The sequence below is a fragment of the Castor canadensis genome, chromosome 4, assembly GCF_047511655.1.
Source record: "Castor canadensis chromosome 4, mCasCan1.hap1v2, whole genome shotgun sequence".
NCBI lineage: Eukaryota > Metazoa > Chordata > Mammalia > Rodentia > Castoridae > Castor > Castor canadensis.
The window spans coordinates 56,835,233-56,857,504 of NC_133389.1; the positions used below are offsets into that span (position 1 = coordinate 56,835,233).

Below are 22,272 nucleotides of genomic sequence, written 5' to 3' on the forward strand. Positions count from 1 at the left end.
TATGTCATGGAGTATTTGGATTGAAGGGAGTAGTAAAGCGTTCCAATTAACGTTCCTCAGAATTCTTACCATCGCCAATGAGAACAAGAGTAGAGTGACCGGTTGCTTTTCCATCTTGAATCTGGAAAGTATATGTTCCTTCATCCTCATCCTGCAGCTTTTCCATAAACATTTCAATGATGCCAGTGTTTCGGTCAATGTGCATCTTGTATTTCTTCAATGTGAAAAGACAGACAGAGAAATCAGTGAGGTTGACATTTGATGATAATAAGCCTGATGAAATAAAAATAAGCCCTGAAAAACCATAATTTTAATATTTCCTGAAAATAGCAATGTCTTTAAAATTTTGTATATGGACATATGACCTAGATCAGAAACGATTACTGATACTTTGAATTTTAATTTTTTTAAATTGAAAGTTTTGTTACCCATGTTACAAAATAACATCAAAAAATTGTTTTACATTCCCATTTTACCTTCTAAATTACATTATTTTTAATTAGCAGAATAATATAAAAGCATGTGTAGCCAGGGGGAACATTTGTCTCACTCATTCTATTCCCTCAGCATCTAGTATACCTGGTAAATCCATAGTAGGAAATTAGTAAATTAATTATTTGGTAAATTAGCAATTTAGAAAAATTAACATGTGAATAAAAATGGTTCAAAAGTATTTGAATTAAATTTGCTCTTAGTGAACTGAAATATTCCTATTAGATTGTATTTATTTTATTGCATTGTTTAGACAGCTTTTTTTTTTTTTATCAGCATGTAACAATAAATCTTAGTCCATGGGCACATAGGTACCAATTCCATTCTTGATCTGAATTGATGAAGTTTTGCTAGAAAATACATCACAGAACGAAGGCTCAGGTCTGGGACCACCAACTCTGTGGTTCAATTCATGCTCCAGTGCCTCCCCTGTAGGAAGCCAGCCTCCAATTGAGACCAGTTTTTGCTTAGAATTCTCTTGCCCTAGCCTGCGTCTCTCACTCCCTTTTCTCTTCAGACCATATCCCCAATAAATCATGAATGAGAAATATTCATACTCTCCTTCTAGGGAACTTGACCTAAGACACATGTGTGTGCATGCATGAGGGGCAACATATGTGCATGCTGGCACACATGAAGGAGAGTGTTTCTACACATATGTGTGCAAGGATGCTCACTCAGTGGGGGCAGAGACTGATGCAGCCATGCTCTTCCTCCCTCTCCCCTGGCCAGGTGGTGACCACAGCAATTGATGACACATTTTGGAGCTGGGCCACACTAGACACATGAGTAACTTCATTTGGCTTCACACAAAGCTTTTCTATGTGTTGAAAACGAATATACTGCATACTGGGAAATACTATCCATTTCTTCCTCACTAATGATCCTCAAATGTTTTAAAAATATAGCTCAATAAAAAGGGAATGAATTGCTAATAACTGCTATAAGCCACACCTCCTCCCTCTTTCAGTGTCTCATTTACATTCATGATAGCATAGGGTAGGATCTGAGCCCCTGACTCTCAATTCTTTTGTCCCCTGGGGTCTGGCCCAATTTTGATTCTGCTGATATCTATGGGGAGGACAAATGAAGCTCAGATGTTGTAAATCTATTAAAAACTATAGTTGTATTAGAAGCAAAGGAAATAGCATTATATAATACATATATATGTAAATAAGACACACACACACACACACACACACACACACACACACACAAAGCATAGAGAAAAGACCAAACGTATATACAACATCTACATCTAAAGTTGTAAGACCAAGTGGTTTCTGAGTCTTCAAAGTTTTTTACAATAGGATGTATTGCATTGTTAACCAGAAAGGCAATGACAGATATTTTTATTGCATTTTTCTGAGTCACTGGATGGAACAACAGGTCACTTTCTCTATAAAACATGTCAAGTCTGCTGGGGTTTCTGGTGTGTGTAGCCTGCATGTTTTTAACAACACATTAAAAAACAAACAAAACAAAACTGTGACTTTTGAGATGATGCAAACTAATTTACACTGTTTACCAAGCTGTGGGGCATGCAGTGAATTCAGGTGAGGATATCATCTTTTTTGCCTTCCCAGGACAGTAGCTCTATGTGTGTGGGTGACCACACTTCTTGGCTTGCCTGAACAATTTTAGTTTATGACTGCTGTCCAGAAAAAATATTAATAGCACTCTCTCTTATTCTCAAAAATGTCCCAGTATAAACACTATAAGATAGTCAATCTGTATTGCCTTTCATAAATATTTTTTGCATGTGAGAATGAGTTAAACCCCACCATCCTACTGCTCAGCAGTTTTCGTAACAATTCACTCACATCTGAAAACTGAAAAAGTGTAAAACCTACCGGCCCCTCAAAAATTTCCTTTTCATTAAATATGTAGTTAACTTTGGCATTGCCAGACAGCTTCTCAGCCTGCATCCAAAATCGGACCTGACCTTTCTCCAAAATTTCAACTGCCAACTCTGATTTAGCTGGGACAGCTGTGAAAAAATAAAGTAAACATAGTAAGCAATTATACTGCTAATAATAATAATTTATATAGATTTTACAGAGAGTGAAAAAAGAGTCAGTGGAAATGGTAAAGTAGCTCTTGCTTCTTGCACATCCCAGATTGAGGGACAGAAGACCTGGGCTTTCATTCTGTGACTGTCACCTTCCGTGAATCACAGTCATCTCAACTGTAAAAATGGGAAGATGAACTTACCACTTAGGGGTACCTTTGTTTTTGGTGTTTCTGAGGATTGAACTCAGGGTCTTGTGCTTCCTAGGCAAGAGCTCTACTACCTGAACTACACCTCTTAGTTCTTTCGTTTTTAGTTTATTTTTCAGATAGGGCCTCACACTTTTCCCTGGGTGGCCTCGGACTTTGATCCTCCTTCTTCTACTTCCCAAGTAGCTAGAATTATAGACATGTGCCTTGTTTTTAAGATAAGGTTATTAATAACTTTTTGCCCAGGGTGGCCTCAAACTGTGATCCTCCTGTGTCTGCCTCTGAAGTACCTGGGATTATAGATATTTGTCACCATGCCCAGCCCCCTACAGGTAATTCTAGCAAATGTCTGTGGCTTTGGTTAGGGTTATACAAGGGTAATAACAAAGTCTGATGAAAAGAGTCCTGAGATAGCCCCACGAGAGCTGTGTCTAGTCTACTAACAAGCTATGTGACATTAGGTAGGTTACTTTGTATCCTTAGGCCTCACTCAACTTGTCTGTCAATGAACAGGACTAAACTAAATGCCATAATTAGCCATGATATTTTCCAGTTCTAAGACGCTAAGGTTTGGTATCTCAGTTATTCAAAATATCTGAAAAGGAGGTAAATTTGATTTTAAAAAAAAACAATTTAACCTACTTTGGTGGTTTTTCAAATATTTTTAAAAAAATAAATCTTTTTTAGGGCTGGGAGATCACTCAAGTGTGAGACCACCTGCCCAGCAAGCATTAGGCCTGGAGTTCAACCCCTGGTATCACCAAAAAGCAAATAATCTTTTTTTACAGTATTGGGGATTGAACCTAGGGCTTCACAAATACTAGGCAAGCCTTCTTGAACCACTTGAACCACACCCTCATCTCTTTTTATTTTATATTTTATTTTTTATATAGGGCCTTACTAATTTTTGCACAAGCTACCTTGAACTCTTAATCCTTCTGCCTCCAAAGTTGGGATTACAGGCATGCACCACCATGTGCCCAGCTAAAAATAAATTTAAAAAATTCTGGTTGCACAATAAGCCTTCCACATCCTCAGGTTTCATATCCATGGATTCAAGTAACCATGTATCAAAAAATATTTTAAAAAAAAAATTCTATCTGGCTGGGAGAGGTGGCTCAAATCTGTGATCACAACTACTTGGGAGAGAGAGATAAGGAGGATCACAGTGGGCAAAAGTTTGTGAGGCTCTCTGTCTCAATCAATGGTTGGGCATGTTATTCCAGCTAGACAGGGACACTTGTGGTTCAGGCCAGCCCCAGCATAAAGCAAGCCTGTCTCAAAAATAAGTCTATAACAAAAAGGGCTGGAAGAGTGGCTCAAATGGTGGAGCGCCTGCCTAGCAAGGCTGAGGGCCTGAGTTCTATACCCATTACCACCAAAATAAAAAAAGAATGAAAAGTTGCATCTTTACCAAACATGTACAGATTTTCTTGTCATTATTTCCTAAACGATACAGTAGAACAATTATTTACACAGGATTATATTACGCATTATAAATAATACATAGATGATTTAAGTGTAAGGGAGAATATGGGTGTATTATATGTAAATATTATACTATTTTATTTAAGGGACTTGTGCATCTGTAGACTTTGCTATCTACCAGTGGCCCTGGAACCAATTCCCCACAGATACTGAGGGATGACTATATGAACAAGCTGGACACTTAAATCCTATCCATCCCAATGATAGATCCCCTCATTCTGGTTCCAGACAAAATAAGTTCCAGAGGCAAATAAGTAAGTCACTATAGAGAAGCAACAGTGAAATATAGCTTGGCTGTTTCCCAGAGGAAATAAAGTAACCTATGGGATCTCAGATTTATACCTGCATCAGTTAAGCCATTTGAGTCTCAGTGAAATTTTTAAGGTTGGCTGATATCTCAAGATTAGTTTTAAAATTTCTTGTAGATTGGAATGTTCCCTAGAAAGACTTCTCCAGCCACGGTTTTGTATCAGACATGGCTCCGGGGCATACTTTGTAGAGAGGTATGGCTGTTCCTCACACTTCAGTTTCTCTAAACTGCTCTTAAACTTATTTCAAAATTTTAGCATGTGCTATATTTTCAATTATAAACTTTTCAAATGTGTATCAAATATACCTTAATTTTTTTTGGCAGTACTGTGGTTTGAACTCAGGGCCTCACACTTGATAGGCAGATGCTCTACCACTTGAGCCACTTTGTCAGCACCCAATCAATATTTCTTGTATTTATACTAAATTTACCCTTTTCAAGCTTCAAGGAATTCCTTGCCTTTGCATTTTCCCTACTCATTATAAAATTTAATTGAGGATTTGTTCTGGTTAAGAGTTGAAAGGACTCTCAAACATCACCTAATGAAAGGTTGTTACAGTTGGAATAAGAAATGGTCCCACAGGCTCATGTACTGAATGCATGATTCTCAGCTGGTAGTGCTATTTTGGGAGGTTTTGGAAACTTCAGGAGGTGGGGTCTAGCTGGAGAAAATAGGTTATGGGGAATGTCTTTAGGGGCAGTATCTTGTCCCAAGCCCCTGTCAGTCTATACCTATCTGCTTCCTGTCTTCCATGAGGTGAATAGCCAACTCTTCCACATGATCCCAGCCACCATGATGTTCTACCTTACCGTGGCACCAGAATTAATGGAGCCAAGGACTATGGATTGAAATCTCTGAAACCATGAGCCAAAATAATTCCTTCCTTTATGCTGTTTCTGTCTGGTATTTGGAAACAGAAAAAAGCTAACTAATGTAGGAATGCACCATGATAAAGGGAAAATAGGCTTTGGAGTTATACCATGATCTTGAACAGTTGCTTTCCTACTTAAAGCTTGTGGTTCTCAACTACTAATATGGATATCATGTGACTCACAATGCTATGGAGATAAATAATCATAGTAAAATAGAATACATTAAGATACTGTGAATAATAATCAGTGCTCAAGAAGGCTAGTTCTCTAATGCCCTATCCCCAATTTTACTGATGAGAAAACTGAACTCCAGAAAAGATTAATGACATATCTACATCATAGAGCTGAGCCCAGGGTTATTGCCCCTATTCTGTGTTCTTCTTGGTTCCAGTCATCCTCTCTGATGAACATTAGTGGGTTTCCAGTATGAACAGATGCCTGAGTAAAGCAGATACTAGATCCCAGGGTGGCAAGAGCAGGCACTAAGCTTTCTCCCTATAGGACACTCATTCTTGCTACAAATGAATCTTGAGGAGAGCAGAAAGTTTCTTTTAGAAAAGTCTGGAGACCCCATCTGGGAATCCTAAGAGTGATGGCCTGGAGTGGTGATGGGAAGGGAGAGATGTGCCCTTCTGGAGGGTTCCAGCTCCCTTAATGTTTACTGAACATCCTAAGTCATAAAAATATCACCAGGGGAACAAAGGCCACTCTGAGTTGGTACAGAGAGCAGAGAGTAAACATGGCAGGTGCACAAATGGGAACAGTATGTGACATGGTGAGGAAAATGAGCACCAGAGTGAGATCACTTGGCCTTCTTCAGCTGTGTGCAACTGGTCTAGTTATTTAACTTCTCTTGGCCTCATGCTCTTCACTTCTAAAACCAAGTCATCATAGTGCTGACTCTTTCGAGGTAATCATTGAGTTCAAATGACATATTCCATTTAAATGCCCTGTACAGAGTCTGACACATAATAAGCACTCTATAAATGTTGGCTATTAATATTTTGGTATCTTTCTTCATCGAGTTGCTTCAACACACCCTACAATGACCAACTGTGAAATATAACATGTTGACAATGAAGAGTGCATACTGATATATCTATATTTGTGTTTATGCGCTTGTGTATATCTATAGACATGCATTATTTGTGCGGGTAGAATAACAAATGTCTACAAATGAGGAGAGATTATATAGGATGTTGACAATACTGAAGCATGCCCTCCACCTTCAGATGAGCTGCCTCTCCACACTGCAATTTAGTATGAATACTGGCAAGACAAATTATTTTCTATTTTTAGCTTTCTGCGCTTGTTTTTTTTTCCTTTTTCTTGGTTCTAAATTTCCTTCTCTTGCAGTTATATTGCTTCCAGCAAAATATGTTATTTGTAGGTTTAAGGCATACACTTAACAGCTTTCAGAATATTTTTGAAAACAGCTTAACAAAGGAGAATTTATTATGTCAAAGGAATACCATATTCTTTATTACATTCTCTAATAGGACCATTGAAAAACCTTATAAATGTCAAGAAATCAACTTAATATTACAACCTTGACTGAGAGGAAGTAGGCATAAGTTGAGATATTAGATTTGACCCTATTGGTTGATCTCTGAAAGTGTTCATGTGGTGACATCATTGGTCTGATAGTGGTTGTACAAAACCATCTTATTTAAAATGCTGCTTTAATGCCTTGGTCTCTCTTGTGACCAGTCCCCATCTTGAAGCTATATAGGGGCTACCAGCCACCAGTGATCCCATTAGCATGTGAACAAAACACTTACTCTGGCATTACAAGGATTTTAGGAGTTGTATGCCAGGCAGGAAGACCAAATATATATTTCTCATTATCACATCTATCTACAGACATCCTTCCTGCTCTCCACAGTAGGCTACAGTGGGGATCCAGAACTGCTTCCAGAGCACATCCACAGGCTGCATACCAGTTTGTCCCTCTAAGTGTTAAAAAGGCCAACTGGGAAGAGGAAAGGACTTTCCTGCCCTCCCCCATTTCAATACTTTTCACTTCTAAGCTTGATAGGGGAAGTATTTTTAAATTACTTTAAAGTATTTTAAAGTGACTGTTCCCTTCAATAAGGAAATACTTTGGTCCAGCAAGGATATTATTTGTGCTTTGAGGCTAGCAAATATGGAACAGATTCATCTAAAGTGTGGTATTCTGCATTTTGTTGCTTTATTTGCTTTTTAAAGAGGAATTACCAAACAGGCTACAAAGAAAAGGCAAAAACTATTGCTTCAATATTTGAGAACATTTCCTAGGTTTTGAGGTGAGAGCATGGTCCAGTATGGTGTGGGGGGGTTCTCAGGGCTTAGTAGATCCTGAGTTCATAATCACCCATCTTTCAGTCAAGGGAGAATGAGTGCAGTCTGTGTTCTTTAAGTCTACCTAAAACACTCTGTTCTCCCATGTGGCACATGCTTGTGTTGCTGAAGGCTAAATCCTCAAAATAAAACCCAAGAAGGGAACTAATGGGTCATTACAGTAAACTGATGGTGTTGCTACTAATGCTTATCCCAAGCAGCTGATGCAAAGGACTTGGCAATGTGTTAATAACCTGTCAAGGCAGAGGGACCCAACCTAGGAGAAAAACCTTGGCTTTGGTCACAGTTGCCTATGAATATGGTTTCAGAACAAACGTAAAGCCTTAACTTAGATTTTCATGTCTTAGAATCATCACTGCCTTAATGTTCAAACATCTACTTAAATCACCCTTATAAAGTAGAAATGCATATTTGTTTATGACTTTTTGTAAATATTAATGAAGTGATCTATGGCTTCAAATTTTGTTTCAGTGACAATGTTTATTATTCTAGCCAATAGTTATTTACAGAAAAATGAGCATGTAATTGTTCTTCAAGTACAATAACTGTTTCCCTCCCCCAACCTTAGTCACCTGAATCATCCTAAGATTATTTGTAAAAACTGAAATTCAATGATTAAAGAGAAGCTAGAATTCTAAAAATAAGCGAATAAACAAAATGCTGCTTTAATGGACTAACAGAAACTTCCTTAGCTTGGAGGTTTGATATTTGCATTCAGAGTTTTAAACATATACTTGGGTTCTCCCTCTGTGCCCACCAACCTACCAAAGGTCTCTAATAAGGAAATTTGCTGCAGTACTCTCTCCTAGCACCAATAATTAGAGTCTTTAGACTGTGCAATATAAAATATCTCAGTATAAATGACAGTGACATGAGGCAATTATGACTGCCTTAATTAATTCCATCTCCAAGTTCCTCTGATCATTGAACTTTGGGAAGCCCAGGCAGCTTAAACTCAGCAATGACACTCTATCTTGACTTCTCTCATGTCCATCCTTTAAGCTGGATGATAACTCTGATGGGGCCAGCTGGTGCCTAGACACTTAATGGATGTGTACTGTCTAACTAATTACTACAAGCCGCGTCCTACTAGCTTGGACACAACTCTATACTAGGTGCTGTAAATTGTCACAACAGCCATTTCTGGAAAAGATTCCAAGGCACAGGGAAATGCAAGTGTCACATTATGAGTCAAAAGTACAGAACAAAGAATGTGCAGGGATTCTCCATGTTCCAAATAGCTTTTCAAAGTTAACTTTTAAAACATTACTCATGATACTATGTTTCCAGTTTAAAGGTGAATAAGCTGGAGATGAAAATGGTTTGCCTAACGCCACATGGCAGGGTAGACCCTAGAATTTAGAAGTCTGCATTTCCACATTCACAGCCCACCAGGCACTCCACTGTGCTGCTTTGTTCAGTGAAGTTTGTTTTGAGAACATTACAGCTGAGACCAACAGTCACCAACACCCAGCTTCACAATCAAACAAATCATTCCTGGGGAATGTAAGAGGAGGTAGGTTCTAGATTTTTTTTAAAAAATCACAGTCTCTACTGAGAGTTTTAGGGAAAGCTCTAGATAGACCCTCTCCTTAGAAAAAAAATGCACATACACAAATATACATAGTTTTTCCCACAGTCTGGGATAATGATATAGTTTTTTGTTTGTTTGTTTATTTGTTTTTTCAGTGCTGGGTATTAAACTCAGGGCCTCATGCTTTTTAGGCAATCCCTCTATCACTCAAGCCATGCCCTAGCCCTGAGATTTTGGATTCCTGAAATTCTTATATTAGTGAAGAAAATAATTATTTAAGGATTAAAGGATTCTGTTAAGTTCTAATTTAAAGTAGTGTATTTTACTACTTTCTATTTGTTTTCTCAAACCCTGGGCTGTGTTTTTTTGGATGCTTCACTACTTTGGCTAGTGGGTAAGAGATTCTATCAGGCTAGTGGAATCTTTCGAGTGTTATTTCAGACTTCTTTCTTCTTCTCTTAGGTGTCAACTGTGGAGTTTAATCTTTTATATACAAGGTGCTTTATTTAGGGGTTTGTAAAAAGTTTAGGAGGATTCTTTTTCTGAACAGGCCTTTTTACCTTATTTTCCATGAGTTTAAAATGTTAGATACTGTCTTTAGATTATTTTTATTTAGAGGTATGATTCTTCTATAAAGTGCCAATATTACTCAGGAAGAGTTAGTTTGCCTAAAAACATTAAAAGAATATATGCAGAAAATGAATGTACAAACACATATATGTGATCATATATACACATGTATATATGACTCCAAAATACATAGGCAAAAAGTGAAGAACTTAATTACTGAAATGTTACACCTATGTATCTTGACACTTCTCTGTGTAATGATGCATGGGATACATATTTTCGATGTTTATATCTTGGTTTCTCTGGAGAACAATGGCAAAGAAGAAAGTGTCCCTTCTAGAAACTACTTCTGTAGTTACTGATATGTGATCCATTACATGTTCTCAAGAGCCTACTCTCTTATACCTGTCAGAGCTGTCATCTCATCCATTGCAGGAGCTGCCCCCTAGTAAGATTGCTAAAATCTGTGAATGTATCATGGATACTTACTTGGGAACTTGTGTTCCTGGCTGAGAGCAAGTAAACGTTTCAATTCTGTAGGGAGAAACAGAAAACAATTAAACCTTAACCTACTAAAACAAATGTCGCTTGAAAATAATTGAAAAATTAAAGCAACATAAGACTTGTGAGTAAGCTGATTTTAAACTTACCCTCTTCATCTATTAAGTAGCTTGATGCTATTCCATCAGTATCTGTTACGTCACAAGAGTAAATGCCTAAGTCATCTGTCCCAAGGTCTTTGAAGGTCATTTTTGTCCTTGAGAAGAAAATATTTTTTTTAGAAATGGGGCCATGCTAGGTCTATGGATTTGTGACTTGCCCTGTCACTAGACAGCTGTACATGGTACTCTCTTCATTTGGAATGCCTGTTCTCTCCCCCTTGCTGAGCTAAAGTTTGCTCATTCTTGGTGTCTCCATTAGGAAGACCTTCCTGACCTCCTCCCAGAGGATGGTGGTGATGGTGGCGGGGGTGAAGGGGGGAGCTGGTATAAATCCTCCCATTCCTAAGCTATGCTACACATTAATACACATCCTGCATAAACGTATTTTGCTGATTAGCCCTTGCTGGGTAGCCTAAATTTTTCTTCTGTAGGGCAGAATGTGCTGTGAATAACTCTGGGTGCTTCTCCTATGTTATCCCCTGTACTTCCTTTTTCAGAATTTATTATAATAGTGTACTGGGATTGTACCCAGTATATATCACTGTGTCTTCAGAGTTGGGATCTGCTTTGTATTCTGTTGCACCCAATACCTTGCCTGGCACGTTGTATGTGAATAAATACTATGAAGGAATTATTTATGAATGAATAAACAAATGATCAGAAGTCTAGTTCATTGTGTTTTCTAATTTTGGCAAGTTTTATCACTAGTCAGTGTCTAAGATCAACCAAACATCTGAATGCTAAGTGTACAAACTGGAAGAAAAATTTATAGTTTGATTGTCTTTTCTTTAACCAAATGTGTTTCACTTCAACAACTTTGGAAGGTACTTTAAAAAGGATTACTATTTTTAAGATTTATATTGGAAAAGCTTTTTGCAATACTAGGTATAAAATACTTGTAAGTTTATACTCCTATTCCAAATAATTTAAATAAAAAGCAACAAACTTATTTCATGCTTCTACAGTGGAAAGAAAGCCTGTTATTATGATGTAAATAATCCTTACTTGTTGCCTTTGCTTTCAACTTCTAATCGTGGTGAGTCCTCAGTAGATACATAATCTTTGGACCAAGTGAATTCTGACTTTGGAGTCATCTGATCACATTCGAAGTTCAGTGAAATGACTCCATCATCATCCACATTTACAACCACCTCTTTGGTTCCTAGAAGATGAACAAGAAGTCATTGACACTTTCTGGTAGAAATCAACCATGTAAGAATTCCTTACCTTGGGATGCTTTAGCTTTAAAGCAAGGCCCTTAACCTGGGCCAAGAGAAAAGCCCCAACTTTTCTTGCTCCATAATTCAACTTTCATACTGTAACATGGAATTAAATGAATCTGCCATGTTTCCCAGGTAGAGTTAACACCAGAGACAGTTTAGGACTAAGGAAAATTGGTGATTATGACGGATGGTACAGTTACAGAGTGGATTGATTATAATAAAGGGAAAAGGCAGCCTTGGGAAAAGGAAAGTTGAATGGCTCCTACCAGGCCCTAATTCATAAATTCTACTTTGATAATACCCATATCTAGTCACTCACTGAAAGAACAGAAATAAAGAAACCAAAGGGAAATTGAAGGGGAAACATATAAAGAATAAGAATTGCCTATATTCACATATTTTAAAGTTTTTATGTCATTTTAGAAAGGAGAAATATATGGGAACTTTCTCTGCTGATATTATAACCATAAATCAATTTAAATATGCCCTTCCAGATTAGAATGATAGCAACCAAAAAAAATTATTATTGAACTGTATGAAAATTTAATGGAAATGAGTTTCAAGTGATCTGGTATATTTTAAGAAGATTGGTTTGGGGATTTTAAAAGAAAATCCAGTTAGTATTTTGAGTTATTTTATTTTTGAGATTTATGATACATTATACCTGTATCTAACACAGCAATTCAAAGAGTTTGTACAGCATATTAAACATTCACATCTATCCCAAAATCCACTATGAAAGAAGCAAAATGTACTACTCAAATTTATAGTCATGCAATCGCCAGCCTAAATTTGGTTTCAGGAGCTATATTCAGGAAAATTATATTTAGCCCCAGAAAGGTATAGCTTTATTTTTTTTTAAAGCATTAAGAGCTGGACACTGGTGGTTCATACCTATAATCCTAGTTACCTGAGAGGCTGAGATCAGAAGAATCATGGTTTGAGGTTACCCTGTGCAAAAAGTTCACAAGACCCCACCTCAGCCAATACCTGGATGAGTGGTGCATACTGGTCATCCCAAACTTCGCAAGAAGGAGGGGTGCAGTTCCAGACCAGCATGGGCAAAAAAGCTACTGAGACCCTATCTCAGTGGAAGGGGAAGGATAAAATAGGAGGATGGAAGACTAGACTGGCCTAGGCATAAGTGAGACCCTATTTCCAAAATAATCAGAGCAAAAAGGGTTAGAGATGTGTCTCAAGTGGTAGAGCATCTGCCTAGCAAATATGAAGCCCTGGGTTCAAGACCTAGTATCATCATCATCATCATCATCATCAAAAAAAAAAAGCATTAAGAAATCTTTCCAGAGATGTTTCCCAAAGGAATATTGCTTTTTCTCTCTAGAACATCCTGTCCTATTGTCCAATGAAACTTCTCCATAGGAAAAAAAATGTCAGAAGTCCTCCCAGAGAATATCCAGGAGGAAACCTTGGACAGTGTGGCATGAGAGTCTTGGTTCCTGAGACAGACAGTTGACCTAAATTGTTTGCTTCAGCATATATATGTGTATATGTCTATACACATATGTGTGTGTGTATTCCCAAAAGTGATTGTTAGCACATGTAAAGCTTAGAAAGACTAGTTCTAGGTTATCTTCATATCTGGCTACATAGATAACCTGAAATAAATGATGAATTTAAGGCTGTTCCTTAAGTGAACCATCCATTATATGTTCCTTATGAAGAGCTGTAACTGCTTCGTTGCAAGTTGGAGACCATATCTTATTTCTGCTCCTGATAACCCACGACTAATCCTCATACTCCATTGCTGTAAAATAAATTTTGAATAAGTGCTCTTATTAAAACTTAAGAGTAACACAGAAGAGTATTTAGGCTTAGTGTTGTAATACACAGTTTGCATGAGTTACTGGACAATATAGATTGAAAATTTTATGTACATATATATTATTATGAAGAGGAAAGGAGAAGAGATGGGTGTTGACTAAATATTCCTTGCTTTTTGCACAATATCTAGTTTGGAACCATGACCAATTGCTCACATTAATCACTCACTGTCTTAGCTGTAATCTTTTTAAAAGGGAAATGAATCATCTTTATGCTCGCTGTTTAGCTTGACTAAAGGCAATATTCTTAGGTTAAAAATATTGATTTTTTTTTTCTAAAGTTAAAGATTTGACTTTTTTGCAAAGGAGTCACAAAACTAAAAGAATATGGGCAATTCCATTAGCTTTACCTTTGTCTCAGCTCTGTAGTTAACCTCACCCATTTGGAACCTTGCCCAAGTCAAGAAATAAGAAAACACACCTCTCAGAGAGCCATTTTTGCTGATGTGCCAAAACCTACTTCCTAGAGTCCTGCAAACACACTGGAGAATTCCACAGACTGTCACATGGAATCTATTTATACTTAACTCTAGACAACTCTAACAAGCCTAATTGGTTGACTTCCCTCAGCAGATTAAACTGAAAAAAAGAGAAGAAGCTACTATCATAGGCACACTGGGAATAAGGAAAATGACAGAAAGAGAAGAGATAGAAAAGGCAGAAAAGGCAGGCAGAAGACAATATTTAGTAAAGGGACAGAGTTCCTCATTCCCCTAATGACATCACTATATTGCAACACTCACTTGGTACTTACACCAAGTAATGTTGGTACTTTTGTGGCTCTGAGCCATACAGAAAAAGGCAAGTATGATTCAGTGTAATTCATCAAAGACTGAAAGGCATTTTACTGAAATATGTATGATTTTTTTTAAAAAAGAATTTCATCAAAAAATCTTTAAATGGAATTTTAAAGTATCAATGATACAGTAGTAAACTCTCAGATAAAACAATTGAATACTTAAAACAATTATTTGCTCAGATTTCTTTTTTTACTTTTACTTCCCCCCTTCCCCCCCAGTGCTGGGGATCAAATCCAGGGCAAGTCTCTGAGAGACAAAGTTGGTCCTAAGCCCCCTGAGACTTAAAGGATAGGACAACCCTGCTTAGTTGTTGTCTCAGTTACCTCGGTTACTGAGAGAAGACCATAGAGATATTTAATTGAAGCATTATAGAAAATTAATTTATGTAAAGTAACTGGTAGTCTTTAGTGAAAATGTGAAGCAAAACATGTCATTTTTCTTATAAACAAAAATATTACTTTAAATCCCAAGTAAAAATATATTCTCCTATCTCAACCTATGAGTCTTATCTCATTACTTTGTAGATGAGTTCTAACATCAGAAATGTGTTATTTTTATACTTTTAGAAAATGTGATAATTTTTAAAGGTCTTACATTAAAATTTGTTAAGTAAATGCTATGAAAAACAAAGTAAGAGGTGGGATTAGTTGTAATGTCAGCTAGTATTTAAGAGAATTTCCTTTGTGAAGCTTTTCTTGATTAATTGTGTCAAATTAGCATACAATAACAATATTTGTAGAGGGCAGAAAAGAATGGCATGAACATTTCTTCAACTCATAGAAATATAATTGTGGCTATGATGGATGCTACTGGTTGACTTATTCAAATAAATGAACAGTAAAGGGAACAAATAAAAATAGTTAAAACTATATTTGGACACATAAGGTTTAAAACTCAAAACTTACTAGTATGAGTATTTGCATTTTCATTTTTCAGAAAGTTGCTCTAGTTATTTAACTCATTGAGAAAAGGGTTACATTCTGTAAAGGCAGGGATTATATCCTTCATATTTTCATACACATTTACCTATCCCAGAAACTGGATTGAAAAAAACTTTTTAAAAAAGCTAGTTTAAAATTATAATGTTTATGGAAGCAATGCTTTGATAAACAAGCAAGATGAAATAAAGGTACTGACAAAGAAAATATTCCAGTAGCAGTGGCTTTCCTACTTCATTTGATACTCAGACTGTGAAGCTTCATCTCCTCCCAGACAAATCAATGGTGATGTCAACAGGTTGAAAGAATCACTCTAAAAGAAATGACTATCTCAGATTTCTGAAAAATCAAGTCCACTGAGAACATTTCAAATACTAGGGATTTAAATATATCTTTGAGTTCCAAATCATTATAATGTTTAGTCAAAATAACTTCACATTGTAAAGGAAGAATGGACTCTATGCCACTGTATAAAAATAAGATAAGGTTACTGTTCTAAAATGACTGTAGGCTGGGGATGTAGCACAGTAGTATTCACCTAGCATGTGTAAGGCCCTGGGTTCAATCCCTAGCACTGAGAAAGAAAAATAAAAGATGATGACTGTAACATGTTCTAGTCTTCCTATCACATGAGTTACAATACTGATGCTATTATACTTTTTCGATATGACTTTTCAAATTCAATGCCTTTTATTCCTATTTGGTTTTAATGAATTTGTTAGCACAGTTCTTTAAATAAAGGTATTTTTGAAGTGAGTTAGTAAAGCAAGTATTTTACAATAATACCTGTAATGGAAAATTAAATTGACATTGCTTTTGGATAAAAGGTAGACTTTTCCTTCATCTTGGGTTTATGAATAGAGAAAACAATTAATGTATTTGGAATCCTGGGTTTGTGAATAGAGAAAAAAAATTGATGTTTTTGGAAAAAATTTTTTTTGTTCTAGTGCTGGGGATCAAACCCAGGGCCTTGTATATTATGCTAGGCAAGAACTCTACTACTGAACTATTGGAAAATACAGAAACTACATGAGACAACCCGGAATAAGTGTGAGGAAGCAGGAGTTTCAAATAAAAAGATAAAAAGTTTCAAATAAAAATCTCTTGGGATTTATAAGTAGGCAAAAAAATTTTAAAATAAGTGTTGACACGGTGACTTACATTTCTCTCTATGTAATAAGAGGAAGTAGACCCATTCATTTGAAGGGCCAGTTTTTTTTTTTTTATATCCTAAAAACTGAAGAGGAATTATCAGTGTAATTCCTTAAATAAGGGGTCCTGAATACATACTGGACAAAACATTAGATTGCAGTTTTATAAAGATACATGACATTAAAATGGACAATTCTTTATATAATGCTCTAGAAAACCCAAGACCAGTATACTAGCCTATAAGGCAAAAACAACATTTCTAAGGTACCTCATGCTAACCCACCAGATGGTCCCTGTAGAGATCAACTATACAATGGCAGAGAGAAAAGGATAGCTACATTATCAAATTTTCTTTTTAGATGTCCCAGGGTTTAACTGAGCTTCTGCCTAGAGTTGAGCTACTGTCAATTAATTCATGGTTGAACTGACAAATGCCTTAAGAGACACATTATCTAAAGTTGATTAATTTATGATCAAAATGGTTCAGCTATATAATGAGCAGGAAGCAAGTTTGATGTTCTGCTCTGAAAAGAAAGAAATCCTGTGGATCTTCTCAGCCAGGTGAAAGGTTGTTCCACTTTCCCACAAAGTTGGATTTTCTCAAAAATGACTTTTTAATCTATCAAAAAGAACTACTTGAAACTGAATAATTCATTTTACATCTCAGGAAATTTGGATAAAGGAAATCAAAAAGATTATTTTGGCCTGAAAAGTATTTAAGAAAAGTTGTCCCTCATTAACCTCTCAACCCTAAGCAAACCTCAATGTGAACACAGAGGGGCGTCTGATTGCATTTTAATGTTCCTTTCTGACCAGGAACCTCCAGCATGTGAATGGGCCTGACATGTGTTACCAAGAGCTAAAATGAACTGCTTGAAAATTAACAAATTCCATCTCAATTTTCTCTCTTTTGAAAAATAAACAACTCCCCAAACCAAGAAACCAAATCCAAGGTTAGATAAAGATACAGTTTAAAATCTGAAAAAAAAATTTCAGCTGACTACCTTCCAATACATTTCATAATCTGATAGAGAATTCTTTCTCACATAAAGTCTTTGCAACAGTATTAATATATCATTTTATAAGCTTTAATTATTTGTCCTTTTCCATGGTGTGTATGTTGTTTAAAGAACTAGAGAATTGGACAGAATAAAGTGGACAGAAGTGAATTACTGTAATCAGCTACATTTAATACCGAGCTGCCCTGTGTTAACAATGAGACTGTGAGTATTGGCTGACTCACCATCCTGGTACCCATGTGTCCACTGAACACATCTCTCCCAGTGTACCCTTCATAACCAGGGCATGTATTACAAGATGTCAAGGGTTAAGTGTACACACAGAGGGTACGAAACAGGGTCATACTCACTGGTCAAAACAGTAAGTCATTATTTTTTTCTTTTACTAGATTAATTACTAAATAATATACCAGGTACAGAAAAGTCATAGTTCCTATTTGAAGGAGCTAGAGTCTAACGCATACTTCTCAAGCCCAGTTTCAGGCTGGAATCACTCAAGGAGTTAAGCCAACAATAATAAACCTTTGTCCAGGTTCAGCCCTAGAGATTCTGATTTAATTGGTCTGGAGTGGAGTAAGTATCAGTATTTTAAAAGTTCCTGGCATGATTCTAATATACAACTATCCTATTGGGTGGAAGAGATCAGTTAGTAAGCAGATGTAAGTGCTGTTTTCTAAATTAATCAGTTGAGCTCATGTTTAAAAGTTGGCCTGGCTTCTTGTCTCATAATCCTTCAAGACTCCACCATGAGGTCCTTGGGCACATATTTGCCTTCTCAGCCTTCCCAGGTTCTGGGCCAACCAATATTTAAGACACTAGGATTGCACTGTGCCCTTGGTTACTAGGTTGTCAACTTAATACCAACTCATTATCTCTTCTCGTAGTGCATTCTCCTACCTGTCTTGCTTGTGACCAAGTCTGAGCTTCTGTAACCCAATTCCTGCTTAGGACCCTGTCTGGTGTTTATGTTCTCCTGCCCTTCACCTAATTCTCCTACCCATCTCTCTGTTTCTCTGGTAAGAACACCTGTAGTCAAACTGCCAGCCTATTGACCTCCAGATCACCTGTTATACCTTGGCAAGTCTCTTCTTGTCTCATAGCTGACCTGGCTCACCTAGCCTCTACCTCTTTCCTGGGCCTAATGCAATTGGCCTCAGGTGCAGTTTTAAAAATAACAAATGTCAAGAAGAGAATGTCTTTTTACATACCAATAAATCTACACTATATATATTTCAACTTATTCTATTTCTAGGCATCTTAAGCTAAAGAAGTTCTTGGGAAAGAACAACACAGTCTATTATCTGGATCCTCATTGCCAACACAATTAGTCTTTGTAGCAGTGGCTGGGTGACATCTGCTTGCATAATTTTTGACTTCAAGGGAGGCCAGTGATCCTATCAAACCCAGTGAATTAAGTTAACTTTTAACTGAATTCAATGACACTTGGGGTATCTTGTTAGATATATTTGTGGTTTGCCAGTACATGATAAGCTTTATTTTCTACCTGAAATTTTAATAATGTAGCCAATGTGTTATTCTGAAATAGCAACCCAAGTATCATATCACACATCTTGAAATTGATAACATGCTTCCCATACACTACCCCATTATTCTATTCTAGCATAAATAAATAAGCAAAAGTAATACACTGCTATTTAATAAAATTTAAAAATAGATACAATTTTAGATCATATGTAAGTTTTTTTTTCTATAAGAACTCACAAAACCTTTGTATAGTTTATTTAGCCTATTCAGCTATGTAGACTATTTTACAAACATCTATTCTATCTCTCATCACAAGATGTTGTAAACCCTGGCATTTCCACTAGATTGTAAACCCTGTGAGTGGCACAGATGCCACACTATTCCCAACGTACACACAGCACCTGGTATGTGGCAGGTGCTCAAGAAACACAAATTTCAAGAATGAACGTGCCTAGTGCTTATAAAACAAGTCCAATGTCACCAGAGTTTTGGTGCTCCTGCAAGGAAAAGTATTTTGACTTTGTATACCCAAGGATTTTTTTCCTAAGCCATGGGCCTTTAGTTCTTGGATGGGTTAGCCTGGGGCTGCACCGTGCGTCCATGTCTGCAGCTGTTGCTTGGAGTTATATTCCAGGAGTGGAAAGGTCACTGCCTTATTCCAAATCAGTGAAATAAAATGCTCACCTAAGAGCACACTAGCACATCCTTCTTGGTTGGCAAAATTTCTCTAGTGATGACTGTTAATGTCATGCCTGGCTACCTGCCATTCTGAGGTTATTGATGAGAAAATAAAAACTGATTTGAGCTTTCTTCAGTCAACCCAACTACAACTATATGAGTATAGATACTCATATAGTATCTAAATGTTCTCATGAGGGTACTTGAGTCCTTGCACATGTCCATTTGGTACCTTTAATGTCCACACTGTAAACAACAGAAGGGACTGATTTCTATAGGAATATATGTCCTGTTGTCTTTGCGTGCCATCTTTTACCTACTGTATCCATTCCTAGCATTTTTCTGCTTTCTCATGGAATTTTTCATAGGTTGCTTCTATGAAGTATGGCCCTTTCCCCAGACATCTGTCACACTTTTGGAAAGAAGGTCATTTTTGTCAGATCCATATCTAACAAACTAGCTATAAGAGTAAATGAAAAGAATTATAAAGAAATAGGATGAAAGAGGTAGATAGTTCCTCAAAGGGCACATCATTTATTCTTTTCAAGTTACATGTAGTAAAAGTAGGGTTTCTTATGCTTACATTTTTTTCTCATCAGGAAAATAAATATGACATTATATATCTGCTCTTTATTTCTGATAATAGGGACACATTAAGGTGAAAAAGCTTGGACTAGAAAGAATATAAATTTAAAAATAAGTGGTTAATTTTTTTAGCCTGACTTGTTTCCAGTACTTTCTTTTATAAAACTTTAATGAACTGAAATATGTAACTTTAAAAATGATACAGGCCAAATGATTAGAAGTTACTGTTATGTAATCATCTGAAACTATGTGAACAACAAACACTATCAACTTTGTTCCCATAATAAAGGAAAGACGGTCTTCTCTAGTCCAACCGTAGCATCTTTGAACTTGGAAGTGAGGATTACCTCAGTTCTGCAGACCATTCAGGCAGGACCACTGTTAGTTCGGTCTAGAAACTATGGCTGTGGCTTAAATCTGGCCCGTTGCTCTTTGAATGTGACCCACAGCCAAGAATAGGTGTTCAATTTTTAAATAGTTGAAAGAAAAGATTAATATTTCAAGACATGAGAAGATTATGTAGAGTTCTAATTTTATAATGCATACAATTCATGATAATATACGATGTATGTGTGTAATGCACATAAAAATGTTTTACTGGAACACAGTTATGCTTATTAGTTCATGTATTGTCTATGGCTGTTTTCACGCTATGGCAGAGCTGAGTAGTTGTGGGAGGGACCATATGGCTGTAAAGTTGAATATATTTATTATCTGGCCCTTCACAGAGTTTGCTGAGCCCTTGTTTAACTTAATAGTTACAACTACATGCTTTCTATATTTGTTTAAGGATTGTCATGGATTCCTCTATGATTGGAAAATATCTTAGGGGACTTAATGGACAGGACATAACAGGAACGACTTCCAGTATGTATCCTTGGAAGAGCTGTTTCAGGAAGCATAATTTGATTCAGAATTTCTATCTTTAAGTGTGAACCAGAATAGCCTCTGGACCACTTCAAACCTGACTCATTCCTGTTCCTAGGTGCCTAAGAAGCTATAAATGATTGCCATGTGCTAAGGTCATATAAATCAATTACTCAGATGGCATAGACATTGATGATCTTGAGAATCAGGAAAGACATAGAAAAGTAGGTTAAATGTTATTTCACCATCTTACACAGATGAGATGAATATTTTTTTTTGGTGAGAATCAAACTCAGGTCCTATGGATGCTAGGCAAGCACCCTACCACTGAGCTATACTCCCAGCCTAAGATGTGTCTTAATGAAAATGTAAAACACCCACCTGGACGGGTTTCTGCCACAACAGGGCCAGCAAGGTCAGAGGGCTTTCCAACACCTGCCTGGTTGATGGCACGGACACGAAACACGTAGCTGACACCCTCCTTAAGGCCTTGCACCTGGAAGAAATAGGTATACAAGCAATAGGTGTTCTTTGTCATTTAAGCAGATGTGTCCTTCCTCTGTGATGACAATGTAGTCATACAGTGCCAAGGGTATAGCACTTGTGCTCTAGAACAGATTACATCTATGACTAATTGGGTGGCTTTGGCTTTAGACTGTCTCCTCTTTGGACCAGCTGTCAGCAGATGATATGGTTCTAAGACCCCTTCCGACTCTGACATTGTACCTCCCTTAGATACTCTAATGACTTCCAGTATTAGAAATATGTATAGATACACACATAAATATACACATACATATGTTTATATACACATATATGTATGTATGTATATGTACATCTACATATGCTTTAAATGAGCTGGCAGCTTTATTCTTTGGTCAAAAAAGGCAAAATACAGGCTAGTGGAGTGGCTCAAGTTGTAGCATGCCTGCCAAGCAAGCATGAGACCCTGAGTTCAAACCCCAGTGCTGCCAAAAAAAAAAAATACAAAGTGCTGACAGTAGCATACATGATGCCTTCTTCCCCCAGCCCTGATCCTTTTGAGATATTTCAAGAATAATATCAGATGAAATTCTTGACAAAAGAGGAGAATTAAAGGCATGTTAAAGCACTAGAAAACAAATAAACATTGTTCTTGTAAATTTAATTGCTCTGTTTCTCACTAATTAGACAAGACATTAACATAATAGGGAAT

General features: G+C 36.8%; 1 protein-coding gene across 3 annotated transcripts in view; it reads right to left on the reverse strand.

Moving 5' to 3' along the window:
- Window positions 1-22,272, reverse strand: part of Myom1 (myomesin 1) — a 128,150-nt gene that overhangs the window by 20,063 nt on the left and 85,815 nt on the right. For all 3 annotated transcript variants that reach the window (XM_074070230.1, XM_074070232.1, XM_074070231.1), the window contains 6 exons: window positions 21,459-21,573; window positions 11,495-11,651; window positions 10,478-10,584; window positions 10,317-10,361; window positions 2,346-2,482; window positions 70-214 (listed from right to left, as the gene is read on the reverse strand). In XM_074070230.1, coding sequence (XP_073926331.1) covers window positions 70-214; window positions 2,346-2,482; window positions 10,317-10,361; window positions 10,478-10,584; window positions 11,495-11,651; window positions 21,459-21,573 — 706 coding nt within the window. The remainder of the gene's footprint in view (window positions 1-69; window positions 215-2,345; window positions 2,483-10,316; window positions 10,362-10,477; window positions 10,585-11,494; window positions 11,652-21,458; window positions 21,574-22,272) is intronic.